The sequence below is a fragment of the Dama dama genome, chromosome 26, assembly GCF_033118175.1.
Source record: "Dama dama isolate Ldn47 chromosome 26, ASM3311817v1, whole genome shotgun sequence".
Classification (NCBI taxonomy): Eukaryota; Metazoa; Chordata; class Mammalia; order Artiodactyla; family Cervidae; genus Dama; species Dama dama.
Window position 1 is genome coordinate 57,008,679 of NC_083706.1, and position 25,390 is coordinate 57,034,068.

Genomic DNA, 25,390 nt, shown 5'->3' on the forward strand with positions numbered 1-25,390 from the left:
GGTCAAGAGTGGATGCGCCCAGGCAGCTGCAGCTGCAGCCAGCAGAGAAAGAGGCAGCCCCGGCGTGCTCCCTGCCCTGACGGACCTCGGACAAGGGCGAGCACAGACACGCAGCTGGGGGGCCGACAGGCAAAGGGCAGCTCCCCGCACTCGCAGGCGGGGCTCGAGGCTTGAGCGTCTGCTTCCGTCAGCTTCTGTCACAGGATTACCCCTTGTTGAGAAGTCCTTCCTGAGACTCCTAATTTTTACCTAAATCCAATGGGAACTAACACTGGCCTCTGTCTACCTGGAATCTCAAAATGCACGGGAGACGACACAGTGGTACTCGTTGTGAAGCAATTCTAAGAAGAGTCATCTAAGAAATGGGCGTCTGTGTTCTACATGAAAACGGTATGAAACGAAACATATCTTTTAGGACTTTCCTGTGGATAATAATCCACCTGCCAATGCAGGGGACACGGGCTCGATCCCTGGTGTGGGAGGATTCCGCATGCCACCCGTGTACCACAACGACCAACAGCGGTGCGCCCAGAGCCTGTGCCTGAAACAGGAGCAGCCGCTGCCGTGAGGAGCCCACGCGGCAGAAGGAAGAGCAGCCCCCACTCACCGCAACCAGGGGAGCCCGCGCGCAGCAACAGAGACCCAGCACCATGAAAAACAAACTTAAAAAGAAAGGAAAACAAGAATGAACAAAGGGAACAAACAGAAAAAAAATAATTTGATAAATAAATGAAACATATCTTTTCACCCAGAAGGTTCCTGGGTCAATGAAAACAGCAGTTTGCAGTTCCCAATATCAGAAATATTTTATTAGATACGTACTTATCACAAGCTGTACTTCCACACAGTGGCAACGACCCGTCCAAAAGGACAAAGTGTACTTTATGTAAAGAGTGGAAAAGTTAACAAGGAATTCTGCAACTGACTCAATTTTATTACAATCCATGGCAAGAACAAAATGTCTTAATTAGAGGTAATAACAGTTATTGATTCATGAAGCAACTTCTCCCCATTAAACAGAAATAAGTGTTAGCTAAAATGTGCTAAGAAAATAAAAGAAACTGAAAGAAAACCTGTATAGAATAAGTGTTACTCTGAAACTAAATCAATCCCTGGGAAGAAGGGTGAGGAAAAAAGCAGCAACATTTTTCAGGCAAAAGATGAGGATGTGGCAGAAACCACAAGGGTGCTGGAATCATACTGCTCAAAAATATTTTCACAAAAAGTGTAAGGGACTGAATGTACTACTGAAAAAGATCAGGGTTTTGCAAACAGGACTAGACCAATTCATTACAACTGTTTTGTAATTCTGTTGAACCGTATCCGTGAAGATGAAGTGTCTTTCATTTTTCATCTCACAGGATTCTAACACGTGTCCTTCATTTTCCCTTTCCCCGAATTAACCCCACAGAAGAGAAAAGAATTGCAAACAAAAGTGAATTCTGTATTTCTGAAGCTTCATAATAATTATATGGTCCATGGGGGAATCAACTGTCAAACTAAGGACACTTACTTTGCTTTTTAAAATATTTCCAAAGATGACATTTCTCAGAACTGTGCACATTTCTTCAGATCACTGAATTTTTATTAAAAAAAAAAAAAAATCTTTTCTCAGAAGACCAAAATAGTCAAGGTTTAATACAGAGTGATATTTAAAATCTCACTGAGGCAGAAACGCTGCCTGCGTCCAGGAAGAAGCAGAGAGTCTGTTAGAAAATGTTGGTGACGCTGCTCCAGGCTCTCCCATCAGACCTGAGGCAGACACACAACGTCCTCCTTCTCTCATGGATCCCCACCAAGCCCGGACAACAAGATCTGTGACAGGCAAGGTGACAAGCTCCTCCCGCAGAGAGAGAGCACGCGGATCTCTGGACGGCCCTGACTGCGGGTCTAACCGTCGGTGTCACCCGCCCAAGGGAGAAGCAGCCCCATTGATCTGGAAGCAAATCCTGATCAACCTGCTTTCCAATAACGGCTTGGTCTTTCTCAGCATCTGTGGACCTAGGATCAAATATGCAACTAATTATCTGCAAGTGTCCTTTAGTTTATTCCTTCATTTTGATTTCTCTGAAAAGGTGATCCTACAATGAAATAGAGGGACCAAGGTTTTAGTGTGATCCCGAAGAAGTCATCGTGGTACAGTCACAGCTTTCTGCCTAGTAAGATTCAAGCGACATTTCTGAAACACAACCACGCACATGGATTCTCCTCTTCCCTACAGTAGGCACACCTCCATGCACTACGGCAGCTAGAAACACCACAGATCAGGGAACGGTGATTCCCACTGGTACGGAGAACAGCACACAGACGCAGGCTCCCCTGAGCTGAGCGCCCCCTTCAGTGCCCGGCCCGGCCCGCAAGGAGATCGTGAAGGGGCACCTGCAAAGGTGAAATCAAGCTCGTCCACGTCAAGGATTGCTCCCGATGCCTGTGTGTGGCCTTGCATTTGGAAATTTTTCAAATACGTGCAAAAGTACAGAGAATTACACAAGGAGTTACACACCTACACAACCCAAATACAATATTATCAAGACTTGCTATACTTGCTCCAAGTATCGTATCTTTTTTCTTTTCCTTTCTAGTTTTTGGGGTTAAAAAGTATGAAGTATTTTGAAGCGAACTGCAAAAATGAGTCCTATGTATTTTGTAAGTATTTAAAAACATGGGCATTTTACACCTAACTGCACTGCCATTTTTACATCTAAAAGAATAATAATTCGCCGATATTTACTACCCAGTAAATATCACACCTTACCCAAGTATTCTCAAATGTCTTTTAACAATTATGTGAGGTCAATCGGGATCCAGTCGAGATCTGTACGTTGCTCTTATGTCTCTCTATTTTGGAGCAATCCTTCCTCTTCCTGCCTCTTTTTCATGCCATATTGTTGTTGAAGGAACTGGACCAGTGTCCTGAAGGATGTTCGGTATCTAGGATCTGTCTGTCTGCTTCTTTGGGTGCCCTTTCAATTTCTTCCATTATCCTGTGTATTTTCTCTTAAGCCAGAAGTTACCTGCAAAGACTCAGTTAGCTTCTGGCTCCCCTGTTATCACAGGACTACCTCCTGGTGAAGACTAACGAGGTAGATACCTTAAAACAGCATTAGTGACACACACTAACATCTCAACGGTTCCATACTTAATGACGTTAATGGTGGCCAGAGGTCCAGGTTGTGACAGAAAGATGCCCCCGGGAGAGTTTCCCATCAACCTTGTTTTTAATCATCCTGATGACATTTAACGTAAGTTCACCTTCTCAACACGGCTCATGTACGCATGCAGTAGTGCTGACCCCAGATGCCCTGTTGACAGAAGAGTCCACTCTTGCTCGTCCTGTGAAACTAGCCCCTGTGCCCCCTGCCCAGAATCTCCCATTCCCCTGCCCGAGCTCCTGGCCCCACTTTCCACTGCCTGCCTCTATGAGTCTGCTTTAGGTTCCTCAAATAAGTAGGCTCACACGGTATCTGTCCTTCTATGGCTGGCCTGTCATACCTTGTATGTGATTGCTATTTAATACCATCAGGATGTCGCAGCCTCAGAGCACTGGCCCATAATCAAGATTCTGTCCTAACAGGCAGCAGTATTAACTGTCTCCCCAAGAATGAGTGCAGAATCTTTGCCTAAAGACCAACACACTGCCACGGCAGCACATACGTGTCTGTCTTCAGCGCCGCAAGCCACGAATCGGCCACAAGGGCTAAAGGCAATTCCACACGGGTAGCCGCGGTTTGGATGTCCTTCAAAACGGCGCTCACACCTACAAGGAAGAAAAAACACCAAGAGAAAAAAGGATTTCTCTATTTTTAACATAAGTTAGGAGGAAGATACTGACTTGTCTTCACAAAAATGAGCAAACTAACAGTGAAACAACATCTTTATATGTGAGGATTATTGATGATAAATGGCGAGGCAGGTTATTCTGGACACCCTTTAAAAATAATGAACACACTTTTAAAATCAAATTCACAAAAACAACAAAACTAACATTAAATAAACTTTTTATACATGAAAAGTATACAGAAGTCACACAGGATAGAAACAGAGGGTTTATACTTGATTAGTGAATGAAGAAGAAAACAGAGGCAGTCTGCTACTATTGTCCTTACGAATATCTGTGTGTTGCACACACAGATACAGAGACAGATGTAAGTAGTTATTCTGTTAGAGACATTATATACTCAATGTCCGTCTGCCGTAACTATCAGGGCATTTTAAGGAATAGAATTATGTGTGTGCGTGTAAATATACATATATGTGTATATGTGCGTGTGTATTCACTGTGTGTATATATATTGTGTACACACACACATATATACATCTCACTGTTACATGTATGCACCCATGTGTGCATGTATATACATATATATATACACACATATTTTTGTATACATATACACACACATCTAACTGTAATATGTATGTACACTGTGTGTATATATATTTGTATACATATATATGTACATCTCAACATTCAGAAAACTAAGATCATGGCATCTGGTCCCATCACTTCATGGGAAATAGATGGAGAAACAGTGGAAACAGTGTCAGACTTTATTTTTCTGGGCTCCAAAATCACTGCAGATGGTGACTGTTGCCATGAAATTAAAAGACGCTTACTCCTTGGAAGAAAAGTTATGACCAACCTAGACAGCATATTAAAAAGCAGAGACATTACTTTGCCAACAAAGGTCTGTCTAGTCAAGGCTATGGTTTTTGCAGTGGTCATGTATGGATGTGAGAGTTGGACTGTGAAGAAAGCTGAGTGCCGAAGAATTGATGCTTTTGAACTGTGGTGTTGGAGAAGACTCTTGAGAGTCCCTTGGACTGCAAGGAGATCCAACCAGTCCATCCTAAAGGAGATCAGTCCTGGGTGTTCATTGGAAGGACTGATGCTGAAGCTGAAACTCCAATGCTTTGGCCACTTGATGGGAAGAACTGACTCACTGGAAAAGACCCTGATGCTGGGAGGGATTGGGGGCAGGAGGAGAAGGGGATGACAGAGGATGAGATGGCTGGATGGCATCACCGACTCGATGGACATGGGTTTGAGTGAACTCCTGGAGTTGATGATGGACAGAAAGGCCTGGCGTGCTGCGATTCATGGGGTCGCAAAGAGTCGGACACGACTGAGCGACTGAACTGATAAGTACATCTCACTGGCACATGGTCATATCACTATGTGTGTATGTATTTGTATACATACATATGCATCTCACTGTTACATGTATACATATACATACATATATATATACACACATCTAACTGTAATATGTATGTGTCACTGTGTATATATATATTTATGTACAAATATATGTACACCTCACTGTTACATGCACATCTTACTGTGTGTGTACATGCCAGCACACACATATATACATCTCACTGTTACATACATGCTCACTGAAGTCCAACAGTGAAGTGATCAATTAAATGCCTGTGCATCTCCAGCAATCAGAGGTCACATGTGACCTGTAGCAGAGGAGAGACCAGGATCTGCTTTTTTATCATAAACTGTGTGACCCTTCCTGTGTATAAACCAGACTTTCCTTAGTCAGTGTGAATAGATTTACCACAACCTTGTCATACTTGGAAAAACAAGCTCAAGTGGAGTTTGCCATGAGCTTTAATTAAAACACACTCTATGGGGTCTGTCCGGCCTCACCCCCAACTGCAACCCGAGAAGCAGAGGGAGCCGCACCTCAGGGTCCTCAGGTCCCAGAGCTTTATCCCATCACCAGTGGCTGCGGTCGCAAAGAGATCATAAGCCTGGGATTGCTGGGTCGCAAATGATGACCCCTGTAATTATAAGGGGAAAATCAAGGCATATTTTTTACAGGTTGAATTAATAAACATTACACTATTCATATCTAACAACACTGAATCTAAAGAAAGAAACTAATGAATAGCTTTTTTATTTATAAAAATTTTAGAATTGGACTTCAAAAACTTCCTGTGAGTAATTGCTAATGGAACATTTTGATCTTAAGAACTACCGATGTATGTTTTCTCTATATATAATGCCACGGAAGTTACAGAACTACAAATGTCAAAAGATCAAAAGGCTGATAATAATACACCAAATTTTTTAACGTGTAGGTCATAAGCCATAGTCAATAAATCATCTGAAAGATGGTCTTAATGAGGCATTTAAAGCTTGAGGTCAGTTATTAGTTTCCTGCTCATCAAACTCTGCTTATCAATCCCTGAGGCTCCCTGAGCAGGTGCCTCTGACGCTGACTTGGGTGAAATCCAGCTCGTGTCCCAGCAGACGCTAACGCTTCCGAGGACCTGCCTCTGGTCTGGTCACCGGGCCCTCAGGACCCTTACCTTCTCCAAGCTGCTATCAGAAGTGTTGCCATGATTTTCAGTGTCTAGTGGACTGAAACTGAACTCCATCTACAAAGCCATCTGGCCCCAAACATTACTTAAATATAATGTGGTTTATAATAATTTCCATCTTCCTACTATGTCAAGAATATCCAAACATTAATGTTAAGACAAATCTAATAAAGTGTGTTCACAAGCATTTATGCTTAAAATACCTGCAAGTGATTCTTCATTTACAAACAGGAAACAAAGGCTTATATAAATTCAGTGACTAGAAAAACAAACAAATATGCATTGAGTCTTAACTGTGCACCCACAGCATTCTGAACACTTCACATTTCCTCCTCTTGGCAAACTTGTGAAGTGTCAGCTACGTTACTCCCTTTCTCATATGAGAAACCTAACACACAGAGGGGTCCCTTCACTGCCTCCCAGTTACTGAGATGAGCACAGTGCAGTGATCCACAGACTGGAACTGGGTTAAGACAGCTTGACAACTCATAACACAGAAACAACAGACGCTCAGCAAATATTTAGAGATCACCTACTGAATGTTGGGTGCTCTGCAACACCCTGAATGCAAAAAGAACAAAACACAGATCTAGTTTAACAGAGAGATGAGTGTATAGTTACAAGAGCTTACAATGTTGCTAGTTCCTTGAAATTGAACAGTAAAAAATGGGGGAAAAAAAACAGAAATAATATACAGAGGTCAAACCTTTCAAGGGGAAAAAAAGAATTTAGAAAAATATCTGATCAAGCCAGTAGAGACTGAAGGAAAAAAATGAAGCCAAGAAATATCATGATAAATAGAAAGTGAAGAGTTCTTTTTAAAGATTGAAGAGAAAAACAAAATAGGATCAACTGATGAGTCATCATAATAATTTCTAACAGAGTAAGCCCAACAAATAAAAGAAAGATTCCTAGCTGGATTTCAATAAAAACACTTAAAATACATTAATTTTAACAGTTGAAAGTAAAGGGTGGGGGAAAATAGCATATGCTAAGTAAAAGGAGGAAAGATTGATTGTAAAAATATTAAGCAAAATTAGAAATAAGGCAAAGTACACCTTACTAGACTAGAGATTTCTTCAAGAAGATTAGAGACACCGAGGGAACATTTCATGCGAAGATGGGCTCAATAAAGGAGAGAAATGGCAGGGACCTGACAGAAGCAGAAGATGTTAAGAAGAGGTGGCAAGAGTACACAAAAGATCTATGCAAAAAAGATCTTGAGGACGCAGATAACCTCGATGGTGTGATCACTTACCTAGAACCAGACATCCTGGAATACAAAGTCAAGTGAGCCTTAGGAAGCACCACTACAAACAAAGCTAGTGAAGGTGATGGAAATCCAGTTGAGCTATTTCAAATCCTAAAACATGATGCTGAAAGTGAAAGTACTGCACTCAATATGCCACCATATTTGGAAAACTCAGCAATGGCCACAGGTCTGGAAAAGGTCAGTTTTGATTCCAATCCCAAAGAAAGGCAATGCCAAAGAATGCTCAAACTACTGCACAATTACACTCATCTCATACGCTAGCAAAGTAATGCTCAAAATTATCCAAGCCAGTCTTCAACAGTACATGAACCATGAACTTCCAGCTATTCAAGCTGGATTTAAAAAAGGCTGAGGAACCAGAGATCAAATTGCCAACATCCACTGGATTATCAAAAAAGCAAGAGAGTTCCAGAAAAACATCTACTTCTGATTTATTGACTATGCTAAAGTCTTTGACTATGTGGATCACAACAAACTGTGGAACATTTTTTAGAGAGATGGGAATACCAGACCACCTTAGCTGCCTCCTGAGAAATCTGTATGCTGGTCAAGAAGCAACAGTTAGAACTGGACATGGAACAACAGACTGGTTCCAAATCAGGAAAGGAGCATGTCAAGGCTGTATATTGTCACCCTGCTTATTTAACTTATATGTAGAGTACATCATGAGAAATCTTGGCCTGGCTGGGAGAAATATCAATAACCTCAGATATGCAGATGACATCACACTTATGGAAGAAAGTGAAGAAGAACTAAAGAGCATCTTGATGAAAGTGAAAGAGAAGAGTCAAAAGTTAGCTTAAAACTCAACATTCAGAAAAGTAAGATCATGGGAAAAAAATGGAAACAGTAATAGACTTTATTTTGGGGGGGGCTCCAAAATCACTGCAGATGGTGACTGCAGCCATGAAATTAAAAGACATTTGCTCCTTGGAAGAAAAGTTATGACCAACCTAGACAGCATATTAAAAAGTAGAGACACTACTTTGCCATCAAAGGTCCATCTAGTCAAAGCTATGGTTTTTCCAGTAGTCATGCATGGATGTGTGAGTTAGACTATAAAGAAAGCTGAGCACCAAAGAATTGATGCTTTTGTACTGTGGTGTTGGAGAAGACTCTTGAGAGTTCATTGGACAGCAAGGAATACAACCAGTCAATCCTAAAGAAAATCCGCCCTGGATATTCATTGAAAGGACTAATGCTGAAGCTGAAACTCCAATACTTTGACCACCTGATGCGAAGAACTGACTCATTGGAAAAGACCCTGATGCTGGGAAAGATTGAAGGCAGGAGGAGAAGGGGACGACAGAGAATGAGATGGTTGGATGGCATCACCAACTCGACGGACATGAGTTTGAGTATGCTTGGAGAGTTGGTGATGGACAGGGAGGCCTGGCAAGCTGCAGTCCATGGTGTCTCAAAGAGTTGGACACAACTGAGCAACTGAACTGAACTGAAAGTACACCTAACTAGTAATCATTTTTGAATGTGATAAAAACAACTATATCTGAAAATATAAGATATTGTTGTTCAGTCAGCCAGTCATGTCTGACTCTTTGTGACCCCAGGGACTGCAGCACTCCGGTCTCCCTGTCCCTCACCATCCCCCAAGGTTTGCCCAAGTTCACGTCCACTGCATTGGTGATGCCGTCCAGCCATCTCATCCTCTGATGCCCTCTTCTCCTTCTGCCCTCAATCTTTCCCAGCATCAGGGACTTTTCCAATGAGTCGGCTCCTTGCATCAGATGATTGAAATACTGGAGCTTCAGCTTCGGCATCAGTCCTTCCAGTGAACATTCAGGGTTGATCTCCCCTAAGACTGACTGGTTTGATCTCCTTGCAGTGCAAGGGACTGTCAGGAGTCTTCTCCAGGACCACAATTCAAAGGCATCAATTCTTAGGTGTTCTGCCAAATTTACAGTCCAGCTCTCACAACTGTTGTCAGCAGAGTAATGTCTCTGCTTTTCAACACGCTCTCTAGGTTTGTCATCGCTTTCCTGCCAAGAAGCAATCGTCTTTTGATTTCATGGCTGCAGTCAGCATCTGCAGTGATTTTGGAGCCCAAGAAGAGGGAATCTGTCACTACTTCCACCTTTTCTCCTTCTATTTGCCATGCAGTAATGGGGTCAGATGCCATGATCTTAGTTTTTTTAATTATTAATCTTAAGCTGTCTCTTTTTTTTTAATGTATTTATATTAGTTGGAGGCTAATTACTTTACAATATTGTAGTGGCTTTTGCCATACATTGATATGAATCAGCCATGGATTTACATGTGTTCCCCATTCTGAACCCCCCTCCCACCTCCCTCCCCATCCCATCCCTCTGGGTCATCCCAGTGCGCCAGCCCCGAGCACTTGTCTCATGCATCCAACCTGGGCTGGTGATCTGTTTCACAATTGATAATATACATGTTTCAATGCTATTCTCTCAGATCATCCCACCCTCGCCTTCTCCCACAGAGTCCAAAAGTCTGTTCTGTACATCTGTGTCTCCTTTTCTGTCTTGCATATAGGGTTATCATTACCATCTTTCTAAATTCCATATGTATGCGTTAGTATAGTGTATTGGTGTTTTTCTTTCTGACTTACTTCACTCTGTATAATGGGCTCCAGTTTCATCCACCTCATTAGAACTGATTCAAATGTATTCTTTTTAATGGCTGAGTAATATTCCATTGTGTATACGTACCACAACTTTCTTATCCATTTGTCTGCTGATGGGCATCTATGTTGCTCCCATGTCCTGGTTATTATAAACAGTGCTGTTGCCTGTTTCACTCTTCTTCTTCACCCTCATCAAAAGGCTGTTTATTTCCTCTTCACTTTCTGCCATTAGAGTGGTATCATCCGCATATCTGACGCTGTTGATGTTTCTCCCGCCTATCTTGATTCCAGTTTGTAACTCACACAGCCTGGCATTTCTCATGACATGCTCAGCATATAGGTTAAACAAACAGGGTGACACCACCCTTATGGCAGAAAGCAAAGAGGAACTAAAGAGCCTCTTGATAAAGATGAAAGAGGAGAGTGAAAAAAGTTGGCTTAAAACTAAACATTCAAAAAACTAAGACCATGGCTTCTGGTCCCATCACTTCATGGCAAATAGATGGGGAAACAATGAAAACAGTGACAGACTTTATTTTCTTGGGCTCCATACCACTGCGCATTGTGACTGCGGTCATGAAATTAAAAGACGCTTGCTTCTTGGAACAAAAGCTATGACAAACCTTAACAGAATATTTAAAAGCAGAGACATAACTTTACTAACAAAGGTCTGTATAGTCAAAGCTATGGTTTTTCCAATAGTCATGTATGGATGTGAGAGTTGGACTCTATAAATAGAAAGCTGAGCGCTGAAGAACTGATGCTTTTGAACTGTGGAGAAGTTTCTTGAGAGTTTCTTGGGCTGTAAGGAGGTCAAACCAGTCAATCCTAACGGAAATCAACCCTGAATGTTCATTGGAAGGACTAGTGTTGAAGCTGAAATTCCAATACTTTGACCACCTGATGTGAAGAACTGACTCATTGGAAAAGACCCTGATGCTGGGAAAGAGTGAAGGCAGGAGAAGAAGGGGACGACAGAGGATGAGATGGTTGGATGGCATCACCGACTCAATGGACATGAGTTTGAGAAATCTCCAGGAGATGGTGAAGGACAGGGAAGCCTGGCATGCTGCAGTCCATGGGGTCACAGTTGGATACAACTGAGCGGCCAAACAACAAATTAGTTTATGTATGTGGAATTAGTTATGTATGTGGAAAACTCCTTGGAAGGAAAGTTATGACCAACCTAGACAGCATATTAAAAAGCAAAGACATTACTTTGCCAAAAAAGGTCTGTCTAGTCAAGGCTATGGTTTTTCCAGTGGTCATGTATGGATGTGAGAGTTGGACTATAAAGAAAGCTGAGCACTGAAAAATTGATGCTTTTGAACTGTGGTGTTGGAGAAGACTCTTGAGAGTCCCTTGGACTGCAAGGAGATCCAACCAGTCCATCCTAAAGGAGATCAGTCCTGGGTGTTCCTTGGAAGGACTGATGTTGAAGCTGAAACTCCAATACTTTGGCCACCTCATGCGAAGAGTTGACTTATTTGAAAAGACCCTGATGCTGGGAAAGATTGAAGGTGGGAGGAGTTGGGGATGACAGAGGATGAGATGGTTGGATTGCATCACTGACTCAATGGACATGGGTTTGGGTGGACTCCGGGAGTTGGTGATGGACAGGGAGGCCTGGTGGGCTGAGGTTCATGGGTTCGCAAAGAGTCAGACATGACTGAGCAACTGAACTGAACTGAACTGAACTGATGTGGAAAACTGAAAGCTCATATGTAAATAAAGACTAGGTTGAAAAAAATCAGAAAATATTTACTGCTAAGTCAAAAGGTCATTTGCTAAACTGGCAAATTATAACCAAAGTGGCATTCAGAGAGAAATTTATAGGCTTAAATGCACATGTAAGAAATGCAGGAAAATGGGTAAAATCCATGCCCATGGTGCAGTGAGGATGAGGTAGCCCGGGACACATAGGGCTCGGCGCTGCGACAGGAAGGCGCACACTCGCTGCAGAAGGCGCTTGTGCTCTGAGCGCACACTCGGGGAGAGTCACGGGGGTTCAGCAGGGCCAGCAAACAGGAACGCTTTCCTGCAGCAAAAATCATGGCATTTCTCTAAAAAAGAGAAAAAAGGAAGACCTAGAGCTAATGAAGTATCTATTTTAAAGCAAATTGTATCAATTTGAGTGGCTATTATTTCTGAAAATCTAAAGTTCGGGTGTGACAAGATAGTTTCATTAAACTATTTAAAATTTTACATATTTTTTTGCTTTTCAATTCAAATTACCTGTCTATTATTATACGTTTGGGCTCCCCCAGTGACTCAGCGGTAAATAATCCGCATGCAGTGCAGGAGACCTGGGTTCAGTCCCTGGGTTGGGAAGATCCCCTGGATGAGGGAATGACAACCCACTCCAGTAGTCTTGCCTGGAGAATCCCATGGACAGAGGAGCCTGGCGGACTACAGTCCAGGGGGTCACAAAGAGCTGGACACGACTGAAGTGACTTAGCACACAGCACCCCAGTATTCTCACCTAGGAAATCCCACGGACACGGGGGCCTGGCAGGCTACAGTCCCGGGGGTCGAAAAGAGCTGGACACGACTGAAGAGGCTGACCACACATGCACATTACAGATTTACATCACAAAAAATGCAAGTATCTCATTCAGACACAAAAAAGAGTAATAGCCAATCAGATTTTTTTAAATATATAAAGAAAAGACATCTGCTGTGATTCTTAAAGATATCAATAAATCATAAAAAATATTTATGAACTTTTGTTCTAAAAATTAACCATTTAATGATATAAAATAGAAATAAAAAATAGGAACACAAGGCCCTCACATTTTGTGACTGGAGGATACAATGAGTTAAATTCTGCTTGTGCAACACAAGACAGCTGCAGGTGATCCTCAGAAGAGGTCATCACAGGAACTCAGACACTCACAAAAGAGCTCCACCGGCGCCTGCAGATGCGGCTGCACTCGTCACCAAGCCGAAAGGAAATCAGAAACGACATATTTTTTCATTTGAGTGGAAATGGGACTTCTGGGCCAACTGTGACTTGTGCGTCCCCTGAATGTGGACTTGCAGAACGACAGTCCCTGCAGGGCTGTGGTTAGTCGGAACACTTTGATGCCCAGCGAGTAACTGAGCAGAAATTTAAGGGAAGTTTAAGAAAACTATTAAGCCATGGTGTAAACCTCTAACCTTATACCCTCATCTTTTCATCCCATCACATACCATTCAGATGTTTATTTTCAGGAAGTAAAACTGGTTCTTTCCCCATCAAACCCCTGAGAACTCCCTTTCCAACATAAGGCCTCTCATCCGACTGCACAGCACCGGGTGCTCTGCCCTGCTGCCTCCGCCCCCCACCACACGCGGACCAGCTCCCAGGCGCCAGGGGGAGAAACCTCGTGTGGCCTGGCCTGGGGATCACAGAGCACTCTGCTCCGCTGAGGCCTGGGGGAGAGTGATTGGGACCAACGACCCCACAGGCACAGGAGCCCAAGGAACCTGCCCTGGTGACTGGGTACACTCAGCCCTGGGAACCTGCACGCACCTGCCCTGGTGACCAGGTACACTCAGCCCTGGGAACCTGCACACACCTGCCCTGGTGACCGGGTACACTAAGCCCTGGGAACCTGCATGCACCTGCCCTGGTGACCAGGTACACTCAGCCCTGGGAACCTGCACGCACCTGCCCTGGTGACCGGGTACACTCAGCCCTGGGAACCTGCACGCACCTGCCCTGGTGACCAGGTACACTCAGCCCTGGGAACTGCCGCACCTGGTCCTGGTGACTGGGTACACTCAGCCCTGGGAACCTGCACGCACCTGCCCTGGTGACCAGGTACACTCAGCCCTGGGAACCTGCACGCACCTGCCCTGGTGACCAGGTACACTCAGCCCTGGGAACTGCCGCACCTGGTCCTGGTGACCGGGTACACTCAGCCCTGGGAACTGCTGCACCTGGTGCTGGTGACCGGGTACACTCAGCCCTGGGAACCTGCACGCACCTGCCCTGGTGACCAGGTACACTCAGCCCTGGGAACCTGCACGCACCTGCCCTGGTGAGCAGGTATACTCAGCCCTGGGAACCTGCACGCACCTGCCCTGGTGAGCGGGTACACTCAGCCCTGGGAACCTGCACGCACCTGCCCTGGTGACCGGGTACACTCAGCCCTGGGAACCTGCACGCACCTGCCCTGGTGACCGGGTACACTCAGCCCTGGGAACCTGCACGCACCTGCCCTGGTGACCGGGTACACTCAGCCCTGGGAACCTGCACACACCTGCCCTGGTGACCAGGTACACTCAGCCCTGGGAACCTGCACGCACCTGCCCTGGTGACCAGGTACACTCAGCCCTGGGAACCTGCATGCACCTGCCCTGGTGACCAGGTACACTCAGCCCTGGGAACTGCCGCACCTGGTCCTGGTGAGCAGGTACACTCAGCCCTGGGAACCTGCATGCACCTGCCCTGGTGACCAGGTACACTCACTCCTGGGAACCTGCACACACCTGCCCTGGTGAGCAGGTACACTAAGCCCTGGGAACCTGCACGCACCTGCCCTGGTGACCAGGTACACTCAGCCCTGGGAACCTGCACGCACCTGCCCTGGTGACCAGGTACACTCAGCCTTGGGAACTGCCGCACCTGGTCCTGGTGAGCAGGTACACTCAGCCCTGGGAACCTGCACGCACCTGCCCTGGTGACCAGGTACACTCAGCCCTGGGAACCTGCACACACCTGCCCTGGTGAGCAGGTACACTCAGCCCTGGGAACCTGCACGCACCTGCCCTGGTGATCAGGTACACTCAGCCCTGGGAACTGCCGCACCTGCCCTGGTGACCGGGTACACTCAGCCCTGGGAACCTGCACGCACCTGCCCTGGTGACCGGGTACACTCAGCCCTGGGAACCTGCACGCACCTGGTCCTGGTGACCGGGTACACTCAGTCCTGGGAACCTGCACGCACCTGCCCTGGTGACCGGGTACACTCAGCCCTGGGAACCTGCACGCACCTGCCCTGGTGACCGGGTACACTCAGCCCTGGGAACCTGCACGCACCTGCCCTGGTGACCGGGTACACTCAGCCCTGGGAACCTGCACGCACCTGCCCTGGTGAGCAGGTACACTCAGCCCTGGGAACCTGCTGCACCTGCCCTGGTGACCAGGTACACTCAGCCCTGGGAACTTGCATGCACCTGCCCTGGTGAGCAGGTACACTCAGCCTTGGGAACTGCCGCACCTGCCCTGGTGATAGCAGGTGAGCCCCCTGGAGGAAGTGACGCCAGGTCTGTGCCGCTGGCGTGGGGCATCCCACACCAATGCACCCGTGCAGGAGAGTGGCCCTGGACTCGCGGATGCCCGACTCCCTCACCCGAGACCAGAGGGTCCACACCACCCTGAGGACAGCAGGCAGAGACGCACAAGAGCAGCGGCAAGAGGCTGCCTGCAAAGCTGACTCTATCTCGGAAGCTGCGGGGCCCTTGAGGAACCGAAGGCCAGACTCGAAGTTGGGGGTGTGTGTCAGCAGGGCCCCTGAGGAACCGAAGGCTGGATGCTGCATTGGGGGGTGTGTGTCAGGGGGCCACTGAGGAACTGAAGGCCGGACGTGGAGTCGGGGGTGTGTTTTAGCAGCAGGCTGGGTGGGCAGGGCTCCTGGAGGGGCAGGAGTGGACCAGGGCCGAGGCTGACCTGGAGCTGGACTCGCATCTACAGCCTCTGGAGGTTTGCGTTCGTGGCATTAACCCCCTACTGGGATTTTATATTCGAATCACTCTGGGAACAGAGGAACCTGAGACCCAGGGACCCGTCCAGACCCTCAGGCAGGAGTCAGGTCGACCTGCTTCTCTCTTTCCTACACCTTCAAAGGCCCCATAAAGTCAAGCTCTGTCTGACGACATGGAAGGACGTGCGACTCCAGCCGAATGCCGTCTGCTCCAACCTTCCAGAACAGCATAAGCATCCTGTTCTCATGGCTGGGGAGGCACTCTTTCTCTCACCTTACAGAGCTTAAGTGGACTTCCCTGGTGGCTTAGACGGTAAAGAATCACCTGCAGTGCAAGAGACCCGGGTTCGATCCCTGAGCTGGGCAGAGCCCCTGGAGAACAGAATGGCAACCTACTCCAGTATTCTCGCCTGGAGAATCCGAGGGACAGAGGAGCCTGTTGGGCCACAGTCCACGGGGTCGCGAGAGTCGGACACGACTGAGCGACTGACACACCTTACGGAGCTTTAAGACTCAGATGTGCATGAGTGAGGGTTACTCACACCCACATCTCCCACCTTCCAGTCTGCAGTTTCTTTGAAAGCAGACATCATTTCTGTAATAATTCAGCCTGACTTTCAACTGCAGGAAGCAAAATTTGATGCGTTTCTCCTTAACACTCGTGGGAACAAAGCAATTGTGTGAAATTAGTTGCATATGAAGATTCAGAGTTTCCTAAGGCAATGTCCACCAAGCCTCATAAATTTATATTTTTAAAAATAGCTTCCATTTATGCATGAGACAAATGTTCAGGGCTGGTGCACTGGGAAGACCCAGAGGGATCGGATGGGGAGGGAGGCGGGAGGGGGGATTGGGATGGGGAACACATGTAAATCCATGGCTGATTCACGTCAATGTATGGCAAAAACCACTACAATACTGTAAAGTAATTAGCCTCCAACTAATAAAAATAAATGAAAAAAAAATAGCTTCCATTTAGTGAATTTAGCATATGCTAAGAAATCAATATACATTCTATTATTTAATCCTTATAGCAGAGAAAAGCGTTATATGCAGAAGGTTAAAATATCTTCTTTTATAAAATGGAAACAGAGAGGAAGATATCAGTCAAAACAGCAACATGTTACTTTTCAAAAGGAAATAACTTCTCTGAAAATATGACAAAATCTGGTTAGCTAAGTTTAAAAGAATTGCCTTTACCATTATTTTAAAGCCAAGGGTTTATTTTTACGTTATAAGTAAAAGAGCATCAAAACACCAAAATTATACTTTGCATTTTCAACTTAAACAGTTTTGGGAACCAAACCGAAGAGAAACCTTATACTGAACTCTAACATATCAACTTTCAATCAAGTTTTTATGACTGTATGATAAAGTCCAGAAAGAAATAAAGATTAGAACATTAAAAAAAAGAAAGTAGGATTTATAATAGATTTATAATGGAAAAGATATATGAGTCTATTATCAAATTCATTGAAAAGCCCAGAACTCTACCAGGTCTAATAATTAATCTGGAACACGACCTTGGCAGATCTTATTCTGAAGAAACCAGTGTGAGATCACGGTTCCTAAACTCAAACCGCATTCCTGCCCTAAAAGAACCCACCCCCACAGCCCTCCCAGGGGCCGCGCCGGCAGGGGGCGTCAACACGCTGCGCGGCCTGCCACCTCCGCTGGGTCCAAGGCTGCTGTCAGCAGTGGCAGGACATCACTGCGTTCTTCAGAAGGTGCCTCCATTCGTCTGGGGGACCTACTGCACAGAGTTTAAAATATTCTTGCTCTGTTTTTTTATGCAGTTAAGATTCTATTCCCCAAAAAAAAATAGGCAGAAAAATAATCTTTTCTTCAATAACTCTCAGCTGAAAACATCATACAAACCAGAAAAGCCTCCTCTTAATTGGAAATGTCCTCCTTAATGAATCCCTAAGGGTAAACTGGGGGAAACATCAGGTAGGACCCAGTCTGAGCCTCGAGGAGCCCGTCCAAGACCAGGATCTCCCCGGGAGGAGCAGACGCTTGCTGCCCGGGGGAGGTGACTCCCCTCCTCCGTGGCCCCAGCCCCTGCCCACCAAGGCCAGAAGCCCGGACTCTGGACAGGCCGTCTAGACGGGCCTCCCAGGACATGGACGTGGGGCCTCAGGCCACTGCCCCTCACATCAGGGGTCTCCCATTGCCCCCAACACAGTCTGACTCTGGGTCCAGCACCCCTGGCTCCCACTCCCCCAGGACAACACCAAAGTCCATTCATGAGAATTCAGCTCCACGGTCCTGGATCTGTGCTCTCCTCCCACTCAGCCACTTACAGAACCTCACCGACTTATCAGACCACACACGCCGTCACACGGAAACTTAAACCTGAATAACATCTTGAAACTGTGGATAAGAGAGTCTTCTCTGAGCAATATAGTAAGACTTCATTTAAAAAAGGAGAATATCCTTGAACTATAATGCATATTTCTGCAGGCATTATAAAGTAAACCCTTAATTTGGAAAGCGATTCCAAATCTATCAAAAATCAAAGTTGTAGTCCTGAAAACAAAAGTTCTGTTCACAAGTCTCTTGGTTGTTCTTTTGGGCAACAAAGCATCTTTTGAACTAAACTGTGAGACAATGAACTCATCAGAAAGGCCACCTCCTCAGTCCCTGACCTTCAATGCCCAGTTGTGTGTTATTTGAACTCTGCCTCTGTCAAAACAGACCAGCTGCACCCGACTGAGAGACCCGCAAATCCACAAAGGCTACCTCACATCCCTGCAGAATCCACCCAGCACTGGAAACGCCCAAAACCACCACCAAGTGGTAAATGAAAATGGGACTGTTTTCATTTGAAAGTGGTAAAATAAAAAACTGGGACCACAAAATCATCAAAGAGAAAGGTACAAACATCCACATTCGAAACAGCATCCAAATGCCTTCTAACATCAAACATCAAGGCTTACAGTAGCTTCATGACCAATAAAAATCACTGTTGCTTCTGGCAGCAAACTGCTGTAAGATTGCATCGTAAGTTTGTTAAACACTTAAACACAAAGTTTACAAAGGCTGTGCGCTGTCAGACGCTCACTCACTTTATTCTGACAGATCTGGTGGACAGGCCGAGAATGGGCTCCCGTGATGACGGCCGCACTGCAGCCCACGTTGAGGTCGAAAATCTCCAAGGTCCGGTTCCGCCCAGCAGCGAGCACGAGGTCTGGGGTTTGGTTAGGGAACTTCTCTCGGCAGAAGGTGGCATGGACAGATAACCAGCTATGATCTCCTGAGGCTCCACAGGACAGTCCTGACCACAACCCGCTCCCCACCTGATCCCAGGTGCCTGGCCAGAGCTGTTGGGAGGATGGGGAGGCCAGGCATGTGGATTTCCATATGGGAGGCATAAGTCCACTGAGAGTTAAGCGAGGTTTGAGATGTCAGGAAACACCCAAATCAAGAGGTGGAATGGCTGTCCTACATGTAGGCACTGAACTCGAAGACAGGTCTGAGCCAGAGATTAGACGAGGAGGCCGTGGAAGCGAACGGTGTCCCCTCCCCACCAGGTCAGGCTGCCTGCATGGAGGACAAGCCTTGAAAGCAGCACATGGCAAGGACGCTTCGTCCATGTGGACCAGGAGGGACAGTGGTTAAGTTGGCAGCCCAATGGTTAAGACTCCATGCTTCCACTGTAGGGGTCACGGGTTCAATCCCAGGTCAGGGAACTAAGCTCTCAGCTGCCACGTGGTGTGGCCAAAAAAAAAATGTATATGCGCTAGAAAAGTACAGATTAGAAAAAGTACTAGATCGAATAATAAACTCAATGCTAAAACCAAAATACTCAGGGATCCGCACTCAAGGACAGAATAACCAGAACACCACACTTCTGCTAAGTGTTTTTGTGTTTTTAGCAAAAGGTTCTAGCATAAAAAAATTACCTTTCTAACTAAAATATACTAGAATCTCTAATACCCTGTATCAGTCCTTCTGAAATTTCAAGAATAAAACTTTTCAAAAGTTTTTTGACTTTTGTCAAAAACTGACTTTTGTAAAGTAATTAGCCTCCAAGTAATAAAAATAAATGAAAAAGAAAAAGAATCTTAGACCTTTGAATAAGTCTATAAGATGACTCCCTAAAGATCAGAGCTTTGTTTCTAAATAAATTAAAGTCAATGCTCTTTAATTTAAAATGATGATGCAACCACAAAAACTCAAAACATTTTGGGATCAATTTGCTGTTCAACAGCACTGCTGTAACTTTGCCATCTTCCACATGAGATGGGGAACACCGTTCAGTTCATCAAAGGATGCACATGGTAAGTGTTAGCCGCGTCCTGTTTAAATGCACTAAATCACCGTTACCCAAGAAGTGAGCAGACCAGGAAACTCAGATCCTGTCACTCCTCTACCTCACAGGCTCCCCGCGCCCTCCTTTCCCTTCCCTCCGGGGTTCTTTTCATTATTGAGATGAAGCTGTTACACAGGGCCTCTGAGCTCCACGAGTGCTCAGCCCGAGCCTGGAGCCTGGACCCTCAGCACAAGCCTTTGCCAGAAGGATGACGGTCAGGATGTGGAAACATCGGACGCACAGCAGGAGAAAGGATACAGGAGTGGAAATCATTCACCGCGGACAAGCTGGTGATCTCCACGGCGTCGGTCGTGAGGAGCCTGCACACGGGTGTGCACCAGCTCTTCTGTCTGTACCTGCGAGAGGGTGGAGGATGATCAATCCCCTTGTTCCCCTTTTGCCACACCCAAGATTCTACCTTCAAAAACTTGAAAATAAAAAGTTTTCATGTAACTTAATATTAACAATCATATTTCATTAATAAATGTTAATAATAAATAAATTTTATTTTATTAGGTAGCAAGTTGACTATCCAAGTTATCCTTTAGGTAACTCTAACTTTTCCTTTAGTAAAACTTCATGAAAAAAATTACTATATATAAAGCCAAGTGCAATTCAACCCTATCTATGAGAAAACAAATTTTTCTCCTACTTTTAAAATAACTGTGTATACTTAGCAAGACTCCACAGATCAAAGCCGGGTCTGCTGCATTACAGGCAGATTCTTTACCATCTGAGCCACCAGGGAAGCTTTACACACTTAAGATACCCAATGAGCTATAAGTTACCTGCTGCTGTCCAGCTGCCCAGTCGAGCCTGACTCTTTGCGACTCAGCACCCCAGGCCTCCCTGTCCCTCACCGTCTCCCGAACTTTGCCCAAATTTATGTTTATTGCATCGGTGATGCCACCCAACTATCTCATCCTCTAATGCCCTCTTCTCCTTCTGCGTTCAATCTTTCCCAGCATCAGAGGCTTATCCAATGAGTCGGCTCTTTGCATCAGACGATCAAAATACTGGAGCTTCGGCTTCAGCATCAGTCCTTCCAATGAATATTCAGGGCTGATTTCCCTTAAGATTGACTGGTTTGATCTCCTTGCTGTCCAAGGGACTTTCAGGAGTCTTCTCCAGCACCACTGTTCGAAGGCATCAATTCTTTGGCACTCTGCCCTCTTTATGGTCCACTCTCACATCCATACGTGACGACTAAAAAACCATGACTTTGACTAGACAGACCTTTGTTGGAAAAGTGGTGCACAGCCAGGCAATGGCCAAAGCCATTAGGGCTTAGTGTCCAAACCTCTCAAGACACTTGAGGTGTAGATGAAACTGGTTGTCAGCCCGTCCCGTCCACAAGGAAGTAACTGCTGGGCAGGGGTCTGATGCAGAGAGCCGGGCGCAGAGTGGTACCCAGAGGGGTGACTCGGAGTGCAGGGATAGACCTCATGTCCCAGGAGAACAGGCCACATGCATACTCAGGGGACAAACCAGGCCAAGTCTCGGGAAGTTTGGGAATGAAGCTTAATGATCAGCAGAGATTTCACAGACCCCAGTGTATCCTGCTGAGAGACTGCCCAAAGCCACACAACAGGATGGCTAAAGAGGCTATAGGAGCAACTTAATGTGGACAGGACAGCCCAGGAAAGGGTCTCAGAGAGAAGAGTCATGTGAGTAAAGGGGCTGCAGACACCCCTGGGGTAGGGAGGGCCCAGAGTGCCTCATGGATAAGGTGTAGGTGTTCCTGACCCAACCCCACACCTGCCCAGGGTGCAGGAGTCCCCAGTGCTGGAGGCTGGCATGTGCCCATCAAGGTGAGGCCGTCAGCACCACGGGGACTCTGGGTCAGAGGTGAGGGATGTGGGAGGGGGCCAAGACAAGAGGCAAACAGCCTGTCCATGAGACCAGCCCCACCCAACACCCAGGGTGCTCCTGGGGCCCTGAGGCATGCAGGCCTAAACAGGTCTCCCTTTCATCTTGCCGTGAGAAACACAGGCATGATGCCTGGAGCTAGAGCAGCCACCTTGTTCTGCAGAGTGACAAGCAGTGGGACAGAGCCACCCAGAAGAGGGTGGTGGGCAGGACCTGATGGAAACACCAACACCGCGGTGTGAACACAGTGAGCGGCGGGTCGGCTACAGGAAGGAAGCTGGCTGATGGGCCCCCACTATGCAGGACGCAGGACAGGCGAGATTGCAGGCACCGCCTTCAGAGATGTGCGAGCCCACCACCATGCTGCTGGGCGCCACCTACGCCCCTTCTGGGGTGGCCGGAGAAGGGAGTCCAGAAACGCCCACCAGGCCCACCAGGCCCACTGCCAGATAGGTGCAGGGACGCTCAGGGCGGCCCCACTGGAACAAACGAGGTGTCTGTATGTGGGAGCCAGGAAAAGCTGCGGCCGCCTCCTGTCGCCCGACACATCCCAACAGGTAAACCCACAGAGAGCAGCGTGCTCGTGAGCATGGTCGTGATCAAACGTGTGTCACACATGAACCGCCCACCGAACCACACGGACACCTGCGGGGCAGCACCTACAGGCCAGGGACGGGGTCCCAGGAGGGGAGCGAGGGGCGGGGCTCAGAGGGGAGGCCTCCGGTTCTCTCTGCAGGTTCCATTTTCTTAAACGCTTTGAAAACAAAGACGGCCAAGCATCAGTGTCTGCCAGCACCAGCTGTGCCCCGCAGGTGTCCAGCAGACCACACACGCACATCTGTGGATGTGTATGAAAAGCATGCCATGCATGCATGCTCGGTCACATCAGACCCTTTGCTACCAGTGGACTGTAGCCCACCAGGCTCCTCTGTCCGTGGAGTTTTTCAGGCAAGAATACTGGAGTGGGTAGCTATTTCCTTCTCCAGGCAATCTTCCCAGCCCATGGATGGAATTCCTATCTCCTGCATTAGCAGGCTGATTCTTTAACACCTTAACTTACTATAAACAGTAACTGTCTCACATACAGAACGTGTTAATCATGTTGCTGAATCAGGGCAGTGGCCCCCTTTCCTGAGTCCCGCCACTGGTGAGCCCCCCGAGGCCCAGGCCTGGCCCCCAGGGAAGCTCTATGTGAGGAGAAGGGACTTCTGCTCAGAGGAGGGTGTGATCACATCCTGGACCGCATTACTTTATTTACACCCGACACGCGGTTGAGACGCAGCGTCCCCAACCACAGGGGTCGCTACCTCCGTAAGTCGTCCTTGCTGGTGTCGATGTGATGCTTGAGCAGCTGGACCTCGGGGCCCGAGGATGACAAGATAAACGCGTCGATATAATAAAACTGCGCGGACTGGACAGGCTTAGGGAACGTGTCTTTACCCTGCAGTGCAAATCAGTCATCATCACTAATAAATGTCAGTGAAACCCTCTCATCCTAACACAAACATCCACTTACTATAAATGTACAGAGTGCGTCTTGGTAGAACCAGCGTACAACCTTCCGTCCTCCTTCCTCTCTAAACAATGCTACATAATTAAAATGTTGCTGTAATGACTAAAATTTGGAATTCTGGCCATTTAAAAACTCTAAAATGAAAGAAAGTGGGAACCTGACCATTGAAGCCAAAGTTCTACACGTGTTTTAAGCCTAGTTCTGAGTGTCTGCTCCTCCGACGACTCAGCCCAGCCCGTGCAGGGTGCAGAAGTCGCCAGGACTCTGGGCCCCAAAGCCACCCCCCTTTCCCCTCTCGGCCTCCGGGGCCCCACCTGGGAGTGCCCAGCCTCCCTCAAGCAGGGCCCCAGGACTCAGTCCCCTTTTACAACCAGACTCACAGGATGAGTGCTAACAGCGTCCTTGAAACCGCTTCCTGCCAGCGAGGAGCCTGGTGACTTAGAGCCGTGTCTCCTGTCCCCACCCCACCCCACCCCCCCAAACCAGTCTTCCTGACTCCCTTTCCTCTGTTTCCAAACAATCTCCCATGAAGTCACCAAAATAAGGCATCTTTCTCCCCAAAACACACTTCCCCCACATAGTGTCCTGTGGGCATTATTATCGCCTCTACTATAGCATCACGTTTATTTTTATCTTTAAATTATTCCCATATTTTACTATTGTTCTGCCATTTTTCAAGCCATACAAATGTCAGGCTTATTTAACTGTGTGTATGTGCGTACGTGTGCACGTGTGCCGTGCGTGTTTACGTGTCACGTATGCGTATAAACACACTCTGCTGCCCGCCTGGCCCCAACCCCCGGCTGCGGCGGGAGAAGCCGGGCGGGGCCCCCGACCGCCCCCGTCTGCGCCCTGGTACCCCCGTTACCAGACGCAGCACTGGCTCCGGGCCGCGCACCGACCACACCCGCAGCGTCCCGTCCTGGGAGGCGGACAGCACCCAGCGGCCGTCGTGGCTCCAGCACACGCTGCCCACCGCCCCGTCGTGACCTGAGGGCAGAGCAGAAAGAGCGGTCCTTGAGCCTCCCCAGAGCAGCAGAGCCGCAGCGTCCAGAAGGGAGTGACCCCGCGAGCGGAGGCGTCTCCCAGCCAAGTGCCCCAGGGAGCTGACGCCCAAGCAGGTGGGCCTTGCTTCATTTAAAGACCAAACACAGTCTGCAAAGAAGGTGGTAGACGATGACACTGGCCGGCCGATGGTTACAGTGTCTGAGCAATTAGACCTGCAGATAACGGACCGCTTATCACTTAGCACGTCCCCTCCTTTCCCGGGGAATAAGCGGGTGCTCAGGAAGGGAGAGGAAACGCCCAGATCAGGGGGTAACACCAGGGGCAACACCACAGCCGCTCGTGGGGGTCCCCGGCTCCTGCCGGCGCCGGCGCCGGCTGCCCAGCTGGTCCGCTCGGTCTCGATGAAGCGTCAGGACTCGCTGTGGCTTCTATCTCGGCCCCTCCGACTCCCCCGACGCACCGGCCAGCCCCGCCCTCTCTGCTTGGCGTCAGCCACCTCCGGCTCTGAACCCACACACGACCTGATTTTTGGACCTGTTTTGCCCTCACGACCCCTTAGAAAGGCCATCGCGGCCGGGAGACAACCTTAGAATCACCCAGCACCGCCCCCACAGCCACCGAGAAGCGGAGCCCGTGCGGGGAAGGGTTCTCGGAGGCCGACACTTGGAGTTTGGGAAGAGAAAACCGTGGTCCTGCGAGAGGAGATTCAGAACCAAGACGGCCGGGCCGGGCTGTCCATGGGCCACAGCGCGCGCACGTGGGCGAGAAAATCCGCGAC

The 25,390-nt window shown here is 47.6% G+C and overlaps 1 protein-coding gene across 1 annotated transcript in view; it reads right to left on the reverse strand.

Moving 5' to 3' along the window:
* Window positions 1–25,390, reverse strand: part of WDR27 (WD repeat domain 27) — a 140,922-nt gene that overhangs the window by 74,762 nt on the left and 40,770 nt on the right. The window contains exons 18-23 of the mRNA XM_061130020.1: window positions 24,473–24,594; window positions 23,399–23,532; window positions 20,481–20,578; window positions 18,976–19,097; window positions 5,699–5,796; window positions 3,655–3,757 (exon numbers count right to left, since the gene is read on the reverse strand). Coding sequence (XP_060986003.1) covers window positions 3,655–3,757; window positions 5,699–5,796; window positions 18,976–19,097; window positions 20,481–20,578; window positions 23,399–23,532; window positions 24,473–24,594 — 677 coding nt within the window. The remainder of the gene's footprint in view (window positions 1–3,654; window positions 3,758–5,698; window positions 5,797–18,975; window positions 19,098–20,480; window positions 20,579–23,398; window positions 23,533–24,472; window positions 24,595–25,390) is intronic.